Here is a 21,292-nt window from a genome sequence, read left to right as displayed (position 1 = left end):
CTTAGGAGATAAATGAGCCCCCATTCACTTCAGTCTGGTGCTCTGTCACTTTTCCACGTTTCTCAGGCACAGCAGCTGAGAAATGAAGCCATGACAACAGCCGAGCTTCCCAGACCAACATGGCCCCTCACTGGAAAGCTGGCAGCCGTACCTTCTCCTGAGATGTCGTGGGTTGTGCTACAAGGTCCTACGGCCCAGTTCTCACTTCATGTTGGTAGGCTTCCCTTCTTTCTACTCACTTGATCTATCAGGTTGTAAAGAATTTTGACTTAAATTTTTGCTTTCAACGGGTAATGATATAGTAGAATACACTGCCAAGGAAGATATACGTTGCTGGGTTGTTTTTTGTAATTGATAAGTGATTTTTAAAAATTTTCTATACATAGGCAACCAGGGGCAAAAATAAGCCTTTATGTTTCCTTCTTAGATAGGTAAGCTCTGAGTATTCTAAACACATTCTAAGCAGAATTCTAACCAGCACTCAAGCACATACTCAACATATAACTGTGGTCTATGATATTTTAACTATTATGTTAGTGTATCTTGTAAACAGTAAAATCAAGTAATTATTTCAAACATGCGGTGTTTAGATATAGAAATGATTGCAAGTACTAAAAAAACCCATGGATTAAAATACAGTATTTTATTTTTTTCTCACCTAAAAAACAAGCAACCCAGAATTAAGATATACATAAACTTCTCAAATTTATCCCTAATAAAATTTTGAATATTTATACAATTTCTACAGAAACATACAGTGTATCAAAATCTGCATAAATCAAATTTATAAAATGTGTAGAAATGCATAGTGATATTATCAACTTACAAAGCAAGGATATGGGAATTATTTCCAAAGCAGCCTACAGTAGAAAATAGTCATTATGGCAGCAGCTTCTGATGTGTTTTCGTGTTTGGTAAGGTTTCTGATTTCAATATATAGAATCATTTTTTATAGAGTATCTTAACGAATTGCACAAAATACCCATTTAAAATTTACATGCACAGTTTATGTGCCACCTTTCTTAGGCCTATGCATAGTTAACAAGGTTATAATCTATTCAACAAAGAAAATGGAGCCTTTTTGCAAACACACAAGTAATTAAAGTACCAATTCTCTTAGTTTCTTATTTATAGTTGATTTATTTTGCAGTTATATAATCATATAAATGTATTCCTTTTTAAACATCCCTAGAGATGAATGAAAGTTCAAATGGTTGATCAGAGATCAGTAGCAAAATACAAATTGGCAATTCAAAAATTATAAATAAAACTCTGTTTAGGATGTTGAACTTTGACTCTCTGAAGTTAAGAGCTAAGCTTGGAAGAAACAAATCTGTAGGCTTTTCTTTTAAACAAATGTAGGGTTTTTTCCCTTTTCTTTTTTAGGCTTTAATTAAATGTATTTCCCTCTGGTAGTAGTTTGTGAATTCCTTTCATTGATATGATTACAGGATCAAAAATGCTTAATTTACTTGCCATTCCCTACCTCATCATTTAAAAAAAAATTTGTTTTGCATTCGACATAGCATTTAACCTTGTAGGTAATAAAAGACTATTTAGCAATTAAAATCTATTGACAACTTGGAGTATTTGGTTTTCTTCTAGTAGGTACTATCTTAATAAATGTGTAAATTCAAACAAGTCTTCTTTTCACTGGAAAAATACTAATAGAAATATGCTTTCAAAAAAAAAATAAGAAACACTAGGGAACTAACAGATAATCTAACAGAATTCATATTTGTTAATGAACTATATTTTTAAATAGCCTTTTTTAAAATTTAAAAACTGTGCAGGGAATTTCATGAAGATATAAATGAAACGTCTATTCACCCTTGGCTTCATAAATTGCACAGCTTAGGTTGTAACACACAGTAGTCTTGTAAGGCTTAATCCAACAAGGGTTTGGAAATTCTCACCTCGGTCAGAACAAACCTTTGATGTGTTTACAGTGGTGTTTTGTTGTTTTTGTTACCCCCTCTTCAAGGTTTCAAAACTGAGAGTTAGTTATTTATAGTTTTCTGTGGTGACAGGGAATGGGGAAAAGTCAATCCCCAATGTCAGGGGACATTTTTCTCTAGTTAGTAGACCCTCTGCTGCCTTAGGAGTTGGTACTGACAGAGGACACTGGGAATGCCAGCAAATAGGGGAGTTAATGCCATACAGTCTTCAAACCCTACGGAATAGCTTTGGATGTTCCATCTTGTCATTTCTTTTTTCAAGCAATACAACATTCAATTTCAGAGCAAATGGTAGCACATTAATTCAGTTCTGAGTGGTAAAAGTGTTCCTCAGACAGGTGACAAGTCCATCAACATCCTACAAATTGCATCAAAAGCTCTTGAAATATACCAAGAAATGAAAAGAGGCACTAAATGTGTTGAAATTCACCTTTCAAAAAAGCAGCATGACTGTGAAGGAAGGCCACCTTGGCTAATAACCTGTGGCAGTGCTTCAAAAAGATGTAAAATTAAATAAAGATACAACAGGTTGATAATCACCAAGTTACATATGACGATCTGGTTACTCCAACCTTTTTTCAAGTGTGTTAAAAAAAAAAAAACAATCAAACTGCCTTTCAGACCCCTGAGTGTAATCCCAAAAAGACAACAATGCTTTTTACTCTGTTCTAAATAAAACAGAGCTAAATGCACAGATTACCAACATCATCTTAAAACAAAACAAAAAAAAGATGTAAACATCTACAAAGTTTAAGGTAAAAGCAGTTTTGTAAACAGTAACTGCAGATGATAATGTTATCGTAAAATCACAGTTTATCAATGTCCTCAGACTCCTCAAGAGCCTCTGGGTTTGGAGCTGTACAATAGTTGCAGCAGGTTTCAGGAGGTTTTCAGTCCTGTATATATTTACGTGTCAGTAGGTAGGTTATTGGTTTCTTTCATTCCTTCTAAACACTATGGATGTTATTTATTTCCCACTTTTGAGTCATTTTGCTGGAGTCGCAGTCGGAGATGAACACTTGATGGAGGACCTCCGAGCGATCCAAGCACTTTCTGGAAGGAATGTGAGTCAGTCTGTGCAGGTTCTGGAAAACACAGGGAAACACAGTGTTAGGTTTGCACTGTGTGATATCACTGACATTAGACAAAGTCACAGCCTGGCTTTCCTAAGAAGACTATTCAAGCGAATCGGGCAGGCATGAGCCAGGCACACCCCAGAGTCTGTGTTTCTCTTGGTCGTCAGTCTTCTACATCCTGTTATTGTTCAGTCATGATGTACTGCTGGTACCTCCAATTCAATACATACAAACTTAAATTCATCATCTTCCCCTCCAAACCTGCTCCTCTAGCTCCTATCCTACTAATGACGATACCAGCTTTCCCGTGCTCAGGACAGCACGGCTCAGGCTGCATTTCCCTCCTTCCTTCCTCCAAGTCGTTGGCTGAGGACGGACATCTGCAGTGGCTTGGGCTTGCATCCTTTCCCCTCCCCACCGCCCTTGCCTTGGTCGAGCCCTGGTAACCTGCTGGAGGTTTCCTTCAGTACAGCTCAGGGCTGTTCAGAGTGTGGTCGTCAGACTAGCTAAGATTGGGTCTGTAAGGTCGAAACGATTTCATAATAATACAAAGAGCCCCATCTGCCTTCTTCATCGTGTGGACACGTATACCGATGGTGCAAAAGCCATGCTGGGTGAACGTGCTGGGGCCGTAGCATCAATCACGCAGTCATGTTCTCCATGGACGCACACTCACAATTAAAAAAGAAAAAAAAGCCAGTTTCACTTGAGAACGCCCTTGACAAAGCAGTAAAAACGTATTAGGTTTTTTTGTTGTTTTTTTTAAATTTATTTATTTATTTTTGGCTGTGTTGCGTCTTCGTTTCTGTGCGAGGGCTTTCTCTAGTTGCGGCGAGCGGGGGCCCCTCTTCATCGCGGTGCGCGGGCCTCTCACTATCGCGGCCTCTCTTGTTGCGGAGCACAGGCTCCAGACGCGCAGTCTCAGTAATTGTGGCTCACGGGCCTAGTTGCTCCGCGGCATGTGGGATCTTCCCGGACCAGGGCTCGAAGCCGTGTCCCCTGCATTGGCAGGCAGATTCTCAACCACCGCGCCACCAGGGAAGCCCAGTTCGGTTTTTTTTTTTTAATGATAATAACGTTTAACATTTATTGAGCACTTGCTCTATGCCAGGTAGACGCATACCAGACGCTCTACGTGTATTAATTCATTTAATCCTCATAATGAATGGCCCTGGGATGTAGATCGTCTCCTATTTTTAATTTTTTAAATTAATTTTTAAAATATTTACTATTTTTTTAATTGGGGCATAGTTGCTTCACAGTGTTGTGCTAGCTCCTGCCGCACAGCGAAGTGAGTCAGCCATATGTATACACATATCCCCTCCCTTCTGGACCTCCCTCCCATCCATCCAGGTCACCACAGAGCACCGAGTAGAGTCCCCTGCGCTATACGGCCGGCTCTCACTAGATATCTACTCCATACTCAGCGGTGTATATTTGTCAATCCTAATCTCCCAGTTCACCCCCCACCCTTTCCCCCCTGGTGTCCACGTATTAGTTTTATTAAACCTTGACCCTATGAGATAGTATGGGAAGAGTGGACAGCACATGAGCAGTTGTCGGGACCCGAGGGTTGAACGAGCTCCTTCTCTCGTGGGTTGTCACTCTGACTTGAAAGGACAACCTGCAGGCAGATTACAATTATGCAAACTTGGGACTGGGTAGACATTTTCCAGAAAATAAAGTGAGCCCATCACTTCAAGGAAAAAACAACAATATAAAGCTGACAGTATCTGTTGCCATTGATAAAATTTGAGTTTTCAAGCAAAAATTCGAGTTTTCGAAAACTTGTATCCATTACCATGAACTTGACAGCTGCACAAGATTTAAAGACTTTTCTGATGAAATCAGTGGTTATATTTGTGATTTATTTGGCATTGTACGATGAAATGTGCCATCATTTGGAAGATCTACATGACTTAGTGAGCCAATGTTTTCCAAATGAGCAGCGAATGTGTGATGCTACAAAAGATCCACTCCGGTGTAAGACAGACCAGTGGGTTTAATGCAACAAAGAACAAAATGTTCACTGATAGGATTCCAGATTCTACACTGCAAAGCTTTTAAGAAACTACCTCTTACACACTTGTGTAGCACTGAAGAAGAACAGCCTCAATTATCTGAAAAGGCTATTAAATTACCCCTCGTTTTCCAACTGCACGTGTATGTGAGGCCGGATTTTCCTCAAATACGCAACTAAAACGACATATCGCATCAAACTAAATGCAGAAGCGGAATAAGAATCTATTACACCAGACATTAAAGGCGTTCGTGAAACTATAGAACAATGCCACTCTTCTCACTTTTGGGGGGATTATAAAAGTGTTATTTATATTAACATGTAATATGGTTATGATTGTTACATTTACGTGAATACATACATAAATACAACAATTCTCAGGTTTAATTCCCAACTCAGGAAATACCGTTAGCTGTAACCTCTAAAACAAATCTGTCTGGGGAGCGTGTCAGTGGTTTGTAAGGATGTAAAGGGGGTCCAGAGACGGGGCAGAGTGAGAACCACTGACCGAGCTGGCCTCCTGCTCACCAGTCCATACCTGACAATATTTCCAGAATTATTTTCCTAAAAGTATCCACTGTTTCCTATCACTGTGATCCTTAACTAATGTCAGTCACTCCCTAAAGCCCACAAAACAAAGTTCCATGCTCTTTCTCATGGAGAACAACTTAGGGAACCAGACCAAACGCAGTTCCTAGAATTCTCTACACTTTGATGCCACGCCTCTGCTCACCCGTTTTCTCATTTATTATCCATGAAAAGCCTTTTTATACCTCAAGACCTGGTACAGTGATACTTCCTACATGAAACTCATCAGAAATAACTCCTCCTGTTAATCTCTCTTTTGCTGTCCTATGGCATTTTGCTTATTTTTACTTCTGCATTTCTTTCCTTCTCTGCCATTATAGTATGATGGGCTTTAGATATTTTTTGAAGGGCCCCAGTGAATATTTCGTAATGTCTGATGCACAAACGGATATTCAGTGCTGTGCTCTTTAAAATATCTAAAATATGTACATTCCATTCTTATCCACTTCTTCTTGTGTCGTTTTGCATCTGCTAACCTTCTTTTACTAGTTTACTAATATTGTCCTTACTCACCCCTAGCCTTTATTGCTATTATTCATCTTTCTTTGTGTAAATAAATGTTCTCTTCTCTGGGATTTATGTTCATCTTCTCCTTCCTAACTTGTTATAAGAAAAATATCAGCAACTGACACATACTTACCACTTCATAGTAATTATCTATGCACGATGGTAACTGGAAATATTCAGCTGGGTCGTAACATCATCACTATGTGGCAAACAAGTGTTTGCTGACAGGGAGGACATGACAGCGAACACAAGACGCGTAAAGAAAGTTCAGGGCTGCCAGGTTCTTTCAATCTGGGGCAGCTTCCCCAACTTTTTGTTTCATAATAAATTGATTTATTTTAGCCAAGTCTAGACTTTGAAAATTATTCAGAAAACCATTATTATGTTGGAATCCTCAACCTGGCACAGAACTCTGAATATTCACAGCTGAAACAGAAAAACTGCTCCCGCAGAGTCAAGTGAGAAACTAAACATGACCTTTAAAACAAGCAACAGGCGACATGTATCCTGTTGCATTTAGCAAGCAGCCACGATGAGAAGCTTTGAAGGCCTAGAGTCCAACACGTTATTTGTTCGTCTCTATCCCCACCTGCTGGACAACAGGCAGCAATATTTTAAAAGTTAATAAAATAAAATGCAAAAATAAACGCAATATTTTCTATGTGTCATACGTAGGTATACTTACACATTATATACGTAATTTTAATGAATGACTCTTTTGGATTAAAAAGATCGGCTTTTGATATTAGAACAATGGTGATGACTGCCTCAGGGAACACTGGTTTTCCTGTGTTGATAAATTAGCAGTGGGTCTGCATGGACTCCAGGTGGCCTCCTTCCATGACAATACTACACCAGAGGATAAAAGTGATGCTTCAGTGTGGAACAATGAGTCACTAGTGCTCAGGAAAACAAATGAGTGAGTGAGACGGACATGCAAGTCAGCGTGAATGCAGGTTTTAAGGTTTATACGTCTAAATTCCACACGGTAGGTGTTATTAAAATGAAATAGCATGTATTTCAGAACTGAAACACAGATTACCTTGAAGTACTGCCATTCCTTCAATTCATTCAGATTACAGTGTGTAATCATAATTTTGGATCCATCAGGGCCCTTCGTCAAACACTGGTCATACTGCATGAGTTGATTGGCTTCGTTGATTCGGAAAAGCTATTAAATAAAAAGAAAGAGAGAAAGAAACTTAACTCCTATAATTCAGCTCAATGAGTATCCTATTTCTCTACCATGTTTCTGTATGTCCAGAACTGTAAGTCCAAAGACAGGAATTATTCATTTGGATGGTAGTAAAGACCCCTTCTAACTCTTAAAGGATTATGTTCTTTAGCCTCTTAGATACAGAATGGGTCATTAACATATGAATTTGAACCAACAATGTAAGAAAGTGGAAACAGACCTGAAAATATTTCACAATGTAAATCAGAGACAAGAAAAATACTCACATAAGGAAGTAAGAGAATATACTAGTGAAATATACATGATTGGCAAAAGCATCCCAGCCTACTGGGGGGAAGATGCGGGTACTGAACAGTATCTGCAAATAATACTGTTAGGGAGCTAGGCTTACATAGTTACACACTCATGCAAGAATATATTCTAATCTACATAGGACATAAATTCTAGATTCTGGTTGCTTACATGAAAACCAGGACTGCTCTTATCCCCTCATTTAAGTAAACGTTTTAGCACTGTCAGTTTTTCACGGAATGTTTTACTTTACCAAACAATCACAGTCACCAAATGGAAAACCGGGCGAAACCCCGTGCCCGGTCAGCCCAGCTGCTTCCAGCGCCGACGGAATTAATCGCAAAGCCCGGCTGTTTACCTGATTCCCGCCCATCCTGTGGCAGGGGCCCAGCTCAACAAAGCCTCCGTTTGTCTTCCCCATGCTGTCAATGCAGTACACAGTTTCAAAGCCTCTGATCTAAAAAACATGAACAGAGAACCATAGGGAAGGCGACAGTTTAGACTCTAATAAGCTCTCACGTGGCATCAGAGAGCTTCGAGTTAACCGGGTCCCTACTGTCCTGTCAGGCCTTGAGGAGTTCGGAGCTACAGTCATCTCTGAAATCACTTAAGTCTTGAAGTCAGCACTGGAATGAGCTCATTCCAACGGAGGGTCTTGGCCTCTAGATTTTGACAAAATACCACAGAAGAAAAAAATAAAAAGATACCATTAGTACCATTTCAGATTCACGATCATTCACGTGAATGAGAAGGAAATAGAGCAAAGGGAGCTGACCATGGCGGTCACAGACACTGGCCCCCGGGTCTAGGCCAGAGTGAACTTGGGAGGTAAGGCTCCCACTCCTGGCAGCAGCCCCCAGGGGCCTGGGCAGTGAGGCTGCTCTCTGACTATGGATGTTGCAGGTGGGCAGCAAACACGCGTTTCCATGTTTGAAATGCACATTTTGTAAAAAACAAAAAACAAAAAAACCACAACTTTTTCCTTATTGGAAATATTACAGATTTATATCTCAATTATAAATTACTCCTGTATTTGGATAAAATGCTTTATTCATTCCTTCAGTCGGCAAACACTGACTGAGCACCCAGGACGGTAAGAGCTTCAGAGGAGAAGCCAGTCGGGGTCGGAGGCCCTGCGGTCTGCAGAGAGGATGCGGCCGGTGCTGGAGGCGGCCCCCCGGAGGGGACAGGGCAGGGGTTCACCCTGGAAGCTGCAGGGAGGGTGCAGAAGTGGCTTGTGAGGTGCAGGGACCAGAGCGGGGAGGGTTAAACCGAACACGTGTTCAGGGTGAGACCGTAAAGGGAGGATGGAACGTTCCACCTGTTCACTGGCTCGCGCTTTGATTTATTCGTCAGCTGTTACGTGAGTGCTGCGTCAGGCATGCTGAAGGCTCTGATGCGCCAGGGCACGAGATGGATCGGATCCTCGCCCCAGGGAGCTGACGCTCTAGGAGGGCAAGCCCGAATATAAGCAAAACCGTAACAGACACGTTAGAAAGTGGCAAGTGAGAGCCAAGGAGAAGAGACAGATGAGCAAGTTGCGGGGTGGGAGTGTCTGGGGGGCACGAGGTGCACAGAAGCCCTGGCCGTGCCTGCAGACGCTCCCTCTGCTTCCCCAGGCAAAGCATCCCGGGGGAGGGAAGGGCAAGGCCGGCGCAGGCCCGCGGGAGGAGGACGAGGGGGGAGGCCGGCCGGGCTGCAGCGCGGCGGGGAGTAGCAGCGGGGCCCCCAGGAAGGGCTCTGCCCCCCACCTCGGCGTGCCCGGGGCCTCCTGGCGGGGCTCGGCGCGAGGAGCGACGCGGCCCGGCCCGGCCCGGCCCGGCGGCCGCGTTGACAGCTAACCGGGGGCAGGCAGGGCTCGTCTCAGTGGGAGACGTGGCGGGTTAGAGCAGGGCGAGGGAGGGCGGTTTCGGGAACTGGGTGTGCAGTGTGAGAGGAGAGGCGTCAACGAAGGCGCCGGAGTCTGGGGCCTGAGCCGTCAGCACGGGGGGTGGTTGGCGGGGGGGCGTCCAGCCTCACACACCCTAGTCTGGGCTCTGGGACAGAGATTTGAGTTGAAGGGGGGGTTATCTGAGAGCCCTCAGCACGTGCAGGGGGGACTCTGAAGCCTCTACTGGGCAAAAGCTCTCCAGGAGAATCCATCCCTTCCACGCACAAGGCAGTGTGCTGATCAGGTGCTCTCCAGAGCGAAAGAGAACCAAAAGGCGGTCCGGACTCCCAGGGGCTTCGGTCTAGTTGGGAGTTACGACAGAGGGGCAGAGAGAGCGAGAGAGAGCGAGAGAGAGAGCGCGAGCGTGGGTATCCTTCTACCCAAACGCTAAGTGCTGGGGCTCCTTAGGGACAGATCCAGCCTCTTTCCTCTGTATTTTTCTCATTCCGTCCCATGAAACAATCTACCTGCTGCTGGATCCAAATAAACGTCTTTAGATGCACATGTGGCCTCCTTTCTGGGCCTGAGATCTGGACGGCCCAGCGGGGTGTCTGCTGGGCTCTTCGTGCCCCCCTGGTCCCTCTGGGCCCCTCCCCAGCCGCCCCCTCTGCCCACCTCCCCACCCTGGCGGCCACCCAACCCGATACTCAAATAAAACCAAACCAGCTGTCCTGCTGGCCCACACCCTCCGCTGCCCTGCCCATCGGGGAGCTGCCTCCAGATGAACTAAGCACCCTGACGGGGCCTGCGTCCCGCCACCTCCACTGTCACCACCCCGTCCCAGCCACCATCACTTCTCCCTGGAACCGCCCCACTGCTTCCTAACCCGCATCCTTGCTTCCACTCTTAGGCCCCACTGTAGGGTGAGTGAAAACACAGCATAAATGGAATCCCATCACCTTTCTGTTTAAAGCCCTCCTGTGGTCTCCCACTCTCAGGAGGACGGTTGCCCTTTCCACCTGCCCCTGCGCCTCATTGCACCTCCTCTTTTCTGCTTATCAAACACGCAGAGCCTTTCCCGGCTCACAGCCGGCAGGCACACCGTCATCCTTACCCGGAGCACCCTTTCCCGGCTCTCTGATTTGCTGGTTCCTCACATTCAGATCTCAGACCCACCGTCACCTCCTCCGAGAAGCCTCCCTTACCGGGTCCCTGAGTCCCCTCAAACAGCAGCTGTCTATTTCCTTCATAGCCTTTTCCGCCATCTGTCACTACACTCTTTGTTTTCTGTTTCTCTCTCTGCCCCACTAGCAATGCACGGTCCCTGAGGAGAAGGTCCTTGCTTGTCACACTTTCTGTCTAGAAGATTGACCGGCACCTCGTAGGCCCTCAACCACTATTTGCTGAAAACATAACTAAGCAAGGTCTTGTGGGCTTGAAAGTTCATGGTGTGTTTAATGCACCTACAGGGCAGCAGATAAGGCACAAGGGTGGGTGCATTCAGAAAGGAGGCTACAGAGGCAAGTTTGAAGAAACAAAGACAAAGCAACACAGATCAAGGCCTTTGGTTTTCACTGTTTTCAGTTACCCTCACTGTCTGGGTGCCAATTGCACATGGGGCCTCCGCGTAAGTCACTGGGACATGGCAGTGAGCAGGGCCCCGGGGCCCTTACAGACAGTGATTCCGAGTTACGAGAGGATGGCAGGCCTGAGTCTCGGGATGGAGTGGGGAAGCGTAGAAAGGCTTTTCACTGTGGGCAATCTCCACGTGGACAGCAGTAGGGTAGGTAGGAGTTCGCCGAGGAAGGGAGTCGAGCGAGGGGTGGGGAAAGGCAGGAGCTGAAGGGAGCGGAGAGCGTCCCGAGCGGAGCAGACAGGAGGGACTTGGGGCGGGAGGTCGGTGCAGGGGAACTGTCCAGTGGAAAGGCTGGGAGGTTAACAGCTTTTCACCAAACTTTCCCCCAAGAATTCTCCTCTCTCCTCCAACATTCCCATCTCGCTCTGCTTTCTCCCAAGCTCAGTCTGCATACAAACACACTTTGAGATCTGACCCCCGGCTGATACTCACTTCTCCCCATTCGACATTTTTGGGCGGCAGAGGGTAGTGTGAGGTGATATCATAAGCTATTTCTTCCATGAACCATTTGAAACTTTTGCAGTTGTGATCTTCTCGAAATTTCTTCAGCTCTGATATATCCCCATATGGTAGTGCCTTTGATTCAGGGCGACTGGCATAGAAGTAGTCTTTATACTCATCCCACCAGACCTCTACAACTCTGACGTAATTCTGGGAAAAAGAAAATTAACGTCATTATAAAAACCAAAAATATTTGTACTGTCATAAACAGCCTCTCTTCGACATACGAAATATGACCAACATACGACAAATTTGTTTCAATAGGACCCGATACTTAATGACACAAATGCAAGCGAGCCCGTGACTCTGACATGTCCCTGTCACGCGTATTGACGGACACAGAATCTGGTGTCACTGCGCTGAAGGTCCCACACTCTAAGATAATCCATTCTTTCCTGCTGATGGAGCTGAGCGCAGAGGGCTGGTGAGACAGGCTGGCTGGCTGGCACCGGGCACCCCCTGACCCCTCAACAATCTCCTCTCTGAGGACCATGCTGCTGGCACGTGCGGGGGGAGGGGTCTCACATCAGAAACCACTGGGGAAAACAACAAGCACATTTCTGCAAGTGGCTCTGCCCATCTTGTAACAGCTACACCTGAACCACTGCACTGCAGCCCAGAATTAAGTGGATAGTTTCCCCAGGGGGTGCATTTTGAAAAGCAACTAAAGAACAATCATGTAAGTTGACGTGTGAGAACTGACAAAGATCTAACTTCTACTGTTTCACTGAATGAGCGCTCGTAGGCGTGAATCGATGCGATGGACGCGGCACAGATCCAGCGAGGCCCTTGCGCTTGGACATCACGGGGCAGCGAACTTTATAAAGGGCCCGGGAGTCAGTCTTTTCAGCTGGGTGGCCAGCCAGTTTCTGTTGCAACTACTCACCTCTGCTGCTACAGTGAGAAAGCAGCACAGGGAACACGCGAACAAACGGCAGAGCTGGGTTCCGACACAACTTTATTTACTGAAAAAGGCTGGGTTTGGCCCTCGGGCCGCAGAGCAGGAACGTCTAGTGTTCAGGTTAAATTTTCTCTTGGCTACAAGACAACTATCAAAGGGGTGCACGCCTGGCCGTGGGCATGTTTCTGCAAAAGCCCGTGGGCTCAGAAAGTTTTAAGCGGCAGCCTCCTAAAAGCACACAACATTATTGCTAAATATTTTGAATTCTTGCAAATCCACCCAAAGTTAGACACAGTCCGTGTCTTCCAGGTACTCGTGAACATGACGAATTAAGTGCACACGCCTAAGGTTACGGCAACAAAAAGGAGGAGCATTTAATTATTTGGGATGGAGAGGGCGGGGACGGCTCAGTCCCGAAGGAGCGGTCAGTCAGGCGGGACTGGGACCCGGGGCAAAGAGCAGTGCAAATATATGACAAATCATGGTGCATGTGGAGTCCTGAAAGAGGTCCATCACCACAGCGGGAATGCAGGATTCGCTGAGACAAAAGCCGCCTCGGTTTCCTCATTTTAAGATGAGGCTAATTAAGAAGTTAATCAGTGCGAAGTATTTAGATTTGCACACACTAAGCACTCACGAAGTGTGAGCTATTAGTGATACGACTGATCGTTTCCAAGGGCTTTGCACGTCACCCATTAGCTGACGGCCGTCCGAAGGGTCCTCGCAGGTAGCAGACATCAGATTCAGCTTTGAGGCGAATAACCGGGGCAGGGAGTGCAGGTGGCCTGAGGTAGAGAGCCGCCTCTGAGGGAAAGTTAAAAGCTCAGCTCTGAAGAGGCCAGGTCTGAAACATCTGAGGGCCATCTAAGAGGAGGGTTCCAGGGACTTCCCTGGAGGTCCAGTGGTTAGGACTCCGCACTTTCGCTGCCAAGGGCTCGGGTTCGATCCCTGGTCAGGGAACTAAGATCCTGCATGCCACGCGGTGCCACCAAAAAAAAAAAAAAAAAAAAAAGAGAGAGAGAGAGGTGTTCTAGAAGACGGCTAAAGAAGACGGTCTAGAAGACCGTAAAGGTCTGCAGCTCAGAGAAGACCACCGGCTGGAGGAAGAGCCCTGGAGGGTGGAGGGGACGGGCAGAAGCGGAGGACAGAAGGCGCTGGTGATTCTGGCGAAGGCTGCGCTGGCTGGTTCATCTGACAGCGATGAGTGTCTCCCTCTCGTCTCTTTTCCGTTTGCTTGTAGCACCGGCCTTCCTGAACCGACCTGACTTTCCATCAGTTCTTCGTGGTTGTGGGGCGGATTCCAAGGGCGGCTGTCTTCCTGCAACGCCGTCGGGCCCAGTGTTCACTGGCGGCTATCTCCGTCTTACTGCAGAGATTTAAATCTCGTCCCCTGTCCTGGCGGGGCTCCGTTTGGCCACTTCTAAGAAAATTTGGTCGGTTAGAGGGCTGTGTTGGTTCTTAAAGCCTAGTCTCTGCTTCTGTTATCTACTCGCTTTGGGGAACGGTCCTGAGTCGCATCCGTAGCCAAAAATAGACCTCCTTCTGCTTTTGACTTGGTTAAGGGCTCCAGAAAATGAAAGGCACCACAGTCATATGCTCTTAGAGTCTATGAAAGCCGCCCAAACAAAGGGCTTCTAAGTTGTTCCATCAAAGAGAGAGGCCATCGTCCTGCCAGCACTGGGTCTGTGGCCTCTGTGTGAAGCTCTCCTGGTTTGTCCCTGGTTTGAGGGACAAAAGTTATTCATTCACCTTTTGCAAGCACTGTTGAAAAATGTGATTTTGTTTACTACACAAACTTCTATTATAATTACTTTACTTTTTAAAAACCAAACAAAAATAGTGTTTCACTCACGTGGGAATAATAGACATTGGTATTTCCCTTTCAACGACTCTCCTACATGGTGTCAGGTTTTAAAAATTTGAGTTATCATTTTTTAAAAAAAATTTTTACTGAAGTGTAGTTGATTTACAATGTTGTGCTACTTTCAGGTGTACAGCAAAGTGAATCAGTTATACATATATTTCCACTCTTTCTTTTAGATCCTTTTCCCATATAGGCCATTACAGAATATTGAGTGGAGTTCTAAAGTCTGAGATATCTTGACGGAGAACATTCAAAACCATTCAATAATGGAATTCTAATCAGAGTGGGATACAAGGAATAATCCTAGAAAACAATAAGAAGTTTCACGAATAAGTCTAGTCTAAGTGAAAAGTGAGAACCTGCGTGACTGCTTCAAAGATGTTGCCTGGGGCTTCCCTGGTGGCGCAGTGGTTTAGAGTCTGCCTGACAATGCAGGGGACACGGCTTCGAGCCCTGCTCTGGGAGGATCCCACATGCCGCGGAGCAACTAGGCCCGTGAGCCACAACTACTGAGCCTGCGCGTCTGGAGCCTGTGCTCCGCAGCAAGAGAGGCCGCGATAGTGAGAGGCCCGCGCACCGTGATGAAGAGTGGCCCCTGCTCGCTGCAACTAGAGAAAGCCCTCGCACAGAAACGAAGACCCAACACAGCCAAATAAATAAATAAATAAATAAATTAATTAAAAGATGTCGCCTGGCCAGCGAGCTGGCGTTAAGTGGCCACGTGGCACATACGTGTCAGCTCCCTAGCCCCCCCACTTTTAACCGGAAGACTCACCTTTAGGGTAGGAGAAGACCCGACATAGACGGGCGGAGGGTTCCCCTGCCAGCCCTCAAGACGGTAGATGTGCCCGACACGGGAACAAGGGACAAACAGTAACTTGCCACCGCACTGCCAGATCTGTCAGGAAAGACACACGTGGCAGCTGTCTCAAACGCCCAATCTGTCCTGTAAACGTAAACCTAAAGTCTAAATTAGACACAGGGTCTACGGGGAATTCACCAGCTAAACAGAGCCTACGATAACTTCTTGTTTCTCAAGCTCACGTGCTAACAAAGAGGCCGCTGGGGAACGCAGGCGCACAGGGCACCCAGGGGCCCGTCCTGAGCCCCGCAGAGCCACGCAGACTCCTGCGTCCCAACGCTCTTCATCTCTCCCAGCGCTAACACGCCTCCTCCCACCTGGGGGGTTGTTCCCATACCCGCCTAACCGGCGGCTCCTTGGCCTCCGCTTGCCTCTACTCAGGCTCCCTTATTTATAGCAGGAGATTCGGCTGGCTGAAGGGCCGCTCTGGGTCATGCTCTCCCCTGCTTAGTCTCTCCGATGGGTCTCCACTGCCTGTCAGATTAAGCAACAGTCTCTCAGCCCAGCACTGAAGGCTCTCCTCACTGTGGACCTGGCGCCCCTGCCCACGCCATCTTCCTGGACGCCCGTCGGATTCATGCTGTCGGCTTCTGCCAGACGGTGGGCCCCGTGCCCGCCCTGCGCCTTTCCCCGTTCTGCTCCCCCTTAGCTCGGCCCGTCTTCCTGGTTCTGCCTCGAAAACGTCCCCCAGCATGATGCTGCCTCTGAATCACACCACCTGAATGTCGGTCTACCTTCTGATCGTACTACGAATGTAAGCGTAGTTCTCATCTCTCATCGGCTGTAAGTTCCTTGACAGCGAGGACCGAGCTCCTCCTCTTCTGTCCCTCCCAGTGCTGAGCACCGGACATTTAAGACAAGAGGTAACGCCTATGTGTTCAACTCGAACTGGAAAATACTTCTTTCTTTTGGGGAAGTGGCGGGGGGCAGGGGTGGGTGCTGCAGGAAGGCAGCTCCAGGGTCAGTGTGAGGACACACGATCACTGTTGGACACACGATCACTACCTCTGACCTGAAGCATCCTGTCCCGCGGTGATGAAGGCGAGCTTCAGCAGTGGATGGTCAAATAGAGCCCCACACCTGCTGATTCCCGCAAGGGCTCCTATCACAAAAGGCTCCGAGGTACAGAAGGCTTTCGGGGGTGGGGTGGGAGGGGAAGGAGAGGAGGTATTTTTACTTCTGAAGCTCGCTGGCTTCCATTTTTAGCTGAGCCATCTACGTATGTAGTAAGTTTGGAGCTTGCATTTTTGCCTTAGTTTTCCCAAAAGGCAAATATTTTTGTTAGTCTTTCCTTATAATTTAGAGAAATGCATTAAACAGGTTTTTCATTTTTTTTTTTTTCCAAAGAAACCAGCCTTATCTGAATGTCACAAGAATCCATAACTGCTTAGAAAACTGCATTTGTTTCAATGAAATGTTACCTTGTATGAGATCTCAAAGTTTTCACCACCCCAAATCTGGAGGCCTGGATCGTAGAGACCCAGCTCAAAGAAGAAGTCTCGTTCAATGGCGAATAATCCTCCAGCCATGGCTGGGGACCTAAGAAAAAGAAACGCTGAAATAACTTTTAAAGACAAACCCCCAATACCCCTTCAACAACAGATAACAAGCCTTTATGGAATACAGTATAAGTAGTGCATAGAAGAGACAAAACTGATGGCCAAACATTAAGAAATTATAAAGCCTTCATGAAACAATGTGTTCATAATTCCTTATGAATTTACTATAATTTCTAACTGAAATCCTGTTACAGTTCGTTACAAATTAGAGCATTACATCATTTCCCCATTAGAGGGCGCCTTGGTTCCTTTGTTTATTTAAAAATTAAGCCTTGAGACTTAGTTAAAATAGAATTTTCTCTTTCACTCCTAAAAATACTGAGCCATACAGCCGTGGTCTGCTAAATGTTCCTGAAATGATTTATGATTCATTCTGGGATGAGTGAAACCATACACCATGGAAGTAGTCTCTCATTTTTTAATTTTATAGCTCAGTGGTTTGCCAAATAAGGGCGTAAATCATGGTAGAACAGCCACGGTTCATTCAGAGTTTGCAAATATAGCACAGAAATGACACAGGAGCATTAGACACAGCTATTTACTGTGTCAGGAGGCAGGGCTGCCAAAGGGTGATCTGTGGTCCTTCTTGAGTATGACCTTGAATTGGGTACTTTTTAGGGACAAGAGAAAAAAAGACTTGATAGTTTTTTAGGGCAAGCCACTCGCACGGTTAGGAATAATTTTCACCCTGTTCCCCTCCCCTGGGAACAGTGAATTATCACTGCATTCGATTCTTAGGTAGATCCCTCCATTAGAGCCTCTTCATCAGCACACCTGATATTCAGTCTATCACCAACTCCTACTGATTCTACCATCAACACACATCTTGAACCCACTTCTTCCTAGCGTCACTGCTGCCATCCTAGACCAGGCACAGGAACCCCGACTGTGTCCTCCGCTCTCTCCTGCCCCATCCAAGCCCCAGCAGGCAGCAGGCAATGCCTCCCTGCTCTGCCCAACCCCCTCCTGTCCCAGGGCCCTGGCTATGCCGCAGTCTCCCGAACGGTCCTTCCTCCTCCTCCACAGGGCCGACTTCTCATCCCTCAGGGCTCGGCCTCAGCGTCACTTTCAAGACACTTTCCGTGAGCTTTTCTTCTCACCACTCGTCACACTTGCTGCTCCAGTTATTCCTGCAGTTAACTGTTTAATTTCTGTCTCACCCACTACATGTTAAGTGCCATGAGGGAACAGGTCTCTTTAAAATTTATCCCCAGAAAATAGCGCCTGGCACATAGTAAGCACTCATTAAATATTAAATAATGAAGCAAGGGACTTCCCTGGTGGCGCAGTGGTTGAGAATCCACCTGCCAATGCAGGGGACATGGGTTCGAGCTACGGTCCAGGAAGATCCCACATGCCGAGGAGCAACTAAGCCTGTGCGCCACAACTACTGAGCCTGCACTCTAGAGCCCGCGAGCCACAACTACTGAGCCCACGTGCCACAACTACTGAAGCCCGTGTGCCTAGAGCCCATGCTCCGCAACAACAGAAGCCACCGCAATGAGAAGCCCGCGCACCGCAACGAGGAGTAGCCCCCGCTCGCCACAACTAGAGAAAGCCCCCGTGCAGCAACGAGGACCCAACACGGCCAAAAATAAATAAATAAATATATTAATTAAAAAGATAATGAAGCAAGAAATATTTTCAATATTAAAGGGAAGTCACATCAGGGGAAAGTCATTCTCTCATAAGGCTTTTCTTCTTAAAGGAGAAACAGCCCTATTGCGTTTTCAGTTATACTTTCATGCCACATTTATTTAACTGTCATTTAACATTACTCTATTATAACTATGCCTTTTTGATCTTTAAATATATTCCCACTTATCTCAGTACATATTTGAAAATGTATCTTAACATGGAAATCAGTGAGTAACTTAAAGAGAAACTTTCCTTAAAATTTTCTACCACATTTTAAAAATTTTCTTTACTAGTCCATGGGATTGGTAGAAATAGAACTGTAGTTATTACCCCTTATGTTTTTTCTCCCAGAATTATTTGTGAGTCAGCGTAAGCGGGTAAGCAGTAGATTCCTGGACAATTTTTGAAAAAGAACTTCAAAGAGAAATTTGGAAAATGTCAAATAAAGCTGAAAGTTGTATAATTTCCTTATGTTTGCCATTTCAGTATCCTGGTATCACGACACGTCCAAATCCCACCAGCTTTTTGCATGACGTTGGAGACACCTTCCCCAAATTGAGTTTCAACATCATCAGTAGCGTAACAGTAAGAGAGAGACCAAAAGCAGAACCATAAGATCAGAAAAATAAAATCAGACACATTTAGAAGCCTACATTAGCATTTACGCAAACATTTCATTTGGGGCCACTCTTCTGAAAGATGGTAAAATATTCCAGTGAAAAGACCAAAGAGAGAGTGGCACAAGTTGTTCTATTTGAAGAGCCACAAGAAGGGAGAAAAAGGAAGATTTTGGAATGAAGTTTCCTTTTCATCAAGTGCTCTTCTGAAAATGAAGTAATAAAGGATTCTATGTAACATTTCCCAAAGTCATGTATTTTTATTCATCAGATTTAACTGGGATGAAATTAGTATTTAAGAGTTAGCATATAAAACAAAAGGAAGAAAAAAAAAAACTCTTGTTACTGTCTTTCATTGTCAACACTACCCGCAAGGCATCAAAGTGGATATAAAACTTGGATCGTAAGCAATGTGAGCATTTTAAACTTACAGAATGACGTAATCATCAAAAGAACAAAATTTCATGTCTAGTCTACTAGGACATGATGGCAAAGATTTTCTTTTTTTCACCTGTATTTGGAACTAATGCCATAAAGCATGCTCACCCCCAAACGGAGCTTGCTTTTAAGGAAAAAGCAACCACAAAGAAGCAGGTGTGAGTTTAAACCTCTGAAACAGCACAAAGAAAGAAACCCTTTCAGAATCTGAGACAGCATCTACAGTTTTAAAAACAAGTTTCTTTTTTTTTTTTCTTTTTTAGCTTGGCAAGAGGTTAATAGGTTAGCAGCAACTGGAGAAAAGAGAAACAGGTAAGTGATTTAGTGATTACCGATATGGTTCAGTTTTTGTCTTTCTCATTCTCTTCTCTCGAGGGGTCAGAGGCACCCGTTTCCAGAGCATACTCCAATCCCATGCTCCTCGGGCATACCCATCTTCGTCACCACCCCCTTGGGGTACAATTTCATAAGTGTTGCCATTTATGACATCTATGATCGGCACAGTGCAAGTGGTTCTGCATTGTGATGATGGCAGCGAAGATGAAATGCAAGGGCGTGTAGGGACCCACATGTTTACACGAGTACATGGGGAAGGAAAAAAAGAAAAGTACTTAGGTAAACGTTCCACGTAAGAAAAGGAAGGAGTAATCTTTACCGATAAGGTTCAGTTTTATGTTTTCTTTTGGCCTTTTCCTTGTGGCTTAGAGGAATACGTTTCCATAGCAAACTCCAGTCCCAGGCCCCTCTGGCAAAACCATCTTCATCCCCACCTTGCTGTGGCTCAATGGAATAATCATTCCCATCTATGTAATCTATCAGAGGCACAGTGCATGTGGTTCTGAAACATTTACAGAAAATGAAAAAGCATTTAAGAACCCAAAACTGACTAGTTGAGCATGCCTAACTAGATTCTCTCTTGTTACTGTGGGTTTGCCTTTTTTTCTCCCCCACTAGGGGATTTTCATATCTAATGGGAAGTGAATGAATGCTTTGAAAAGTCAAGGAGGCTGTTTTCTTAAGGGAAGGAGAGAGGAGATGTCCCTGGGCTCACAGACACATGTCAGGGACAAAGAGCCATGAACTTGAACTTAATAGGATTTCCTCATTTTCACTGTGGTCCTACAGGCAACACTCTCTTGGTAACTTCCCATTATTTACCAGATTTCCCTGCCTGTTATTTTCCCTCCTTACCCCTCCATTAAAAATGAGTGTGTGTGTAGAAAGATAATACCTGCTACACGTTCAGCAATGCTCCCAACTCTTTGCTGCTTTCTACTTCTTTGGAAGCAGTGACTATGAAAATCTGTTTCTGTACATTTACTTGATCTTCTTTTCCTACTTCTTTTTATTGGGAAAAAACAGCTTTTCTTTTATTGCAAAAAAAAAAAAAAAAAAGTACTGTATTGTATTCCTGCTTTTTAAAAAAACAAGGAAAAAAAATCCCTCAAAACTTGCTGAAGAACATAAATAGTGGCCTGAGAATCTGGAGCAAAAAAATCTTATACCTTTTACGTGGGCTTCATGAAAATGCTAGAACTATATGACCAATCAGGTGTAGAGCCAGCTCTACAAAGATAATCGGTATCCTGCTTGTTCCAACATTCATTTTATCAGAAAAGAATTTTAAAATGCATATCCTAAAATGGAGATTCTAGTTTTTTACAGCCATGTTAAGGTGCTTTTTAGATGTTTAGAAACCAAGGAGAAGGGGAAAATCAATGGGGCTTAGAATTTCGATACAGGGGAAAGGTACTTTATTCCGTCCAGACAG

The 21,292-nt window shown here is 45.1% G+C and overlaps 1 protein-coding gene across 7 annotated transcripts in view; it reads right to left on the bottom strand.

Annotated features, from left to right (window-relative positions):
- Positions 1–628: 628 nt before the first annotated feature.
- Positions 629–21,292, bottom strand: part of GALNT7 (polypeptide N-acetylgalactosaminyltransferase 7) — a 121,161-nt gene continuing 100,497 nt past the window's right edge. For 3 of the 7 annotated variants that reach the window (XM_036854707.1, XM_036854710.1, XM_036854712.1), the window contains exons 6-12: positions 19,854–20,036; positions 16,691–16,808; positions 15,183–15,305; positions 11,574–11,792; positions 7,994–8,092; positions 7,192–7,320; positions 629–3,043 (exon numbers count right to left, since the gene is read on the bottom strand). In XM_036854707.1, coding sequence (XP_036710602.1) covers positions 2,906–3,043; positions 7,192–7,320; positions 7,994–8,092; positions 11,574–11,792; positions 15,183–15,305; positions 16,691–16,808; positions 19,854–20,036 — 1,009 coding nt within the window. In that variant the 3' untranslated portion in view covers positions 629–2,905. The other 4 variants (XM_036854708.1, XM_036854709.1, XM_036854713.1 and 1 more) reach the window with 4 other exon arrangements.

The sequence above is a fragment of the Balaenoptera musculus genome, chromosome 6 (assembly GCF_009873245.2).
Source record: "Balaenoptera musculus isolate JJ_BM4_2016_0621 chromosome 6, mBalMus1.pri.v3, whole genome shotgun sequence".
Classification (NCBI taxonomy): domain Eukaryota; kingdom Metazoa; phylum Chordata; class Mammalia; order Artiodactyla; family Balaenopteridae; genus Balaenoptera; species Balaenoptera musculus.
This window is presented reverse-complemented; position numbering and strand designations above follow the sequence as displayed.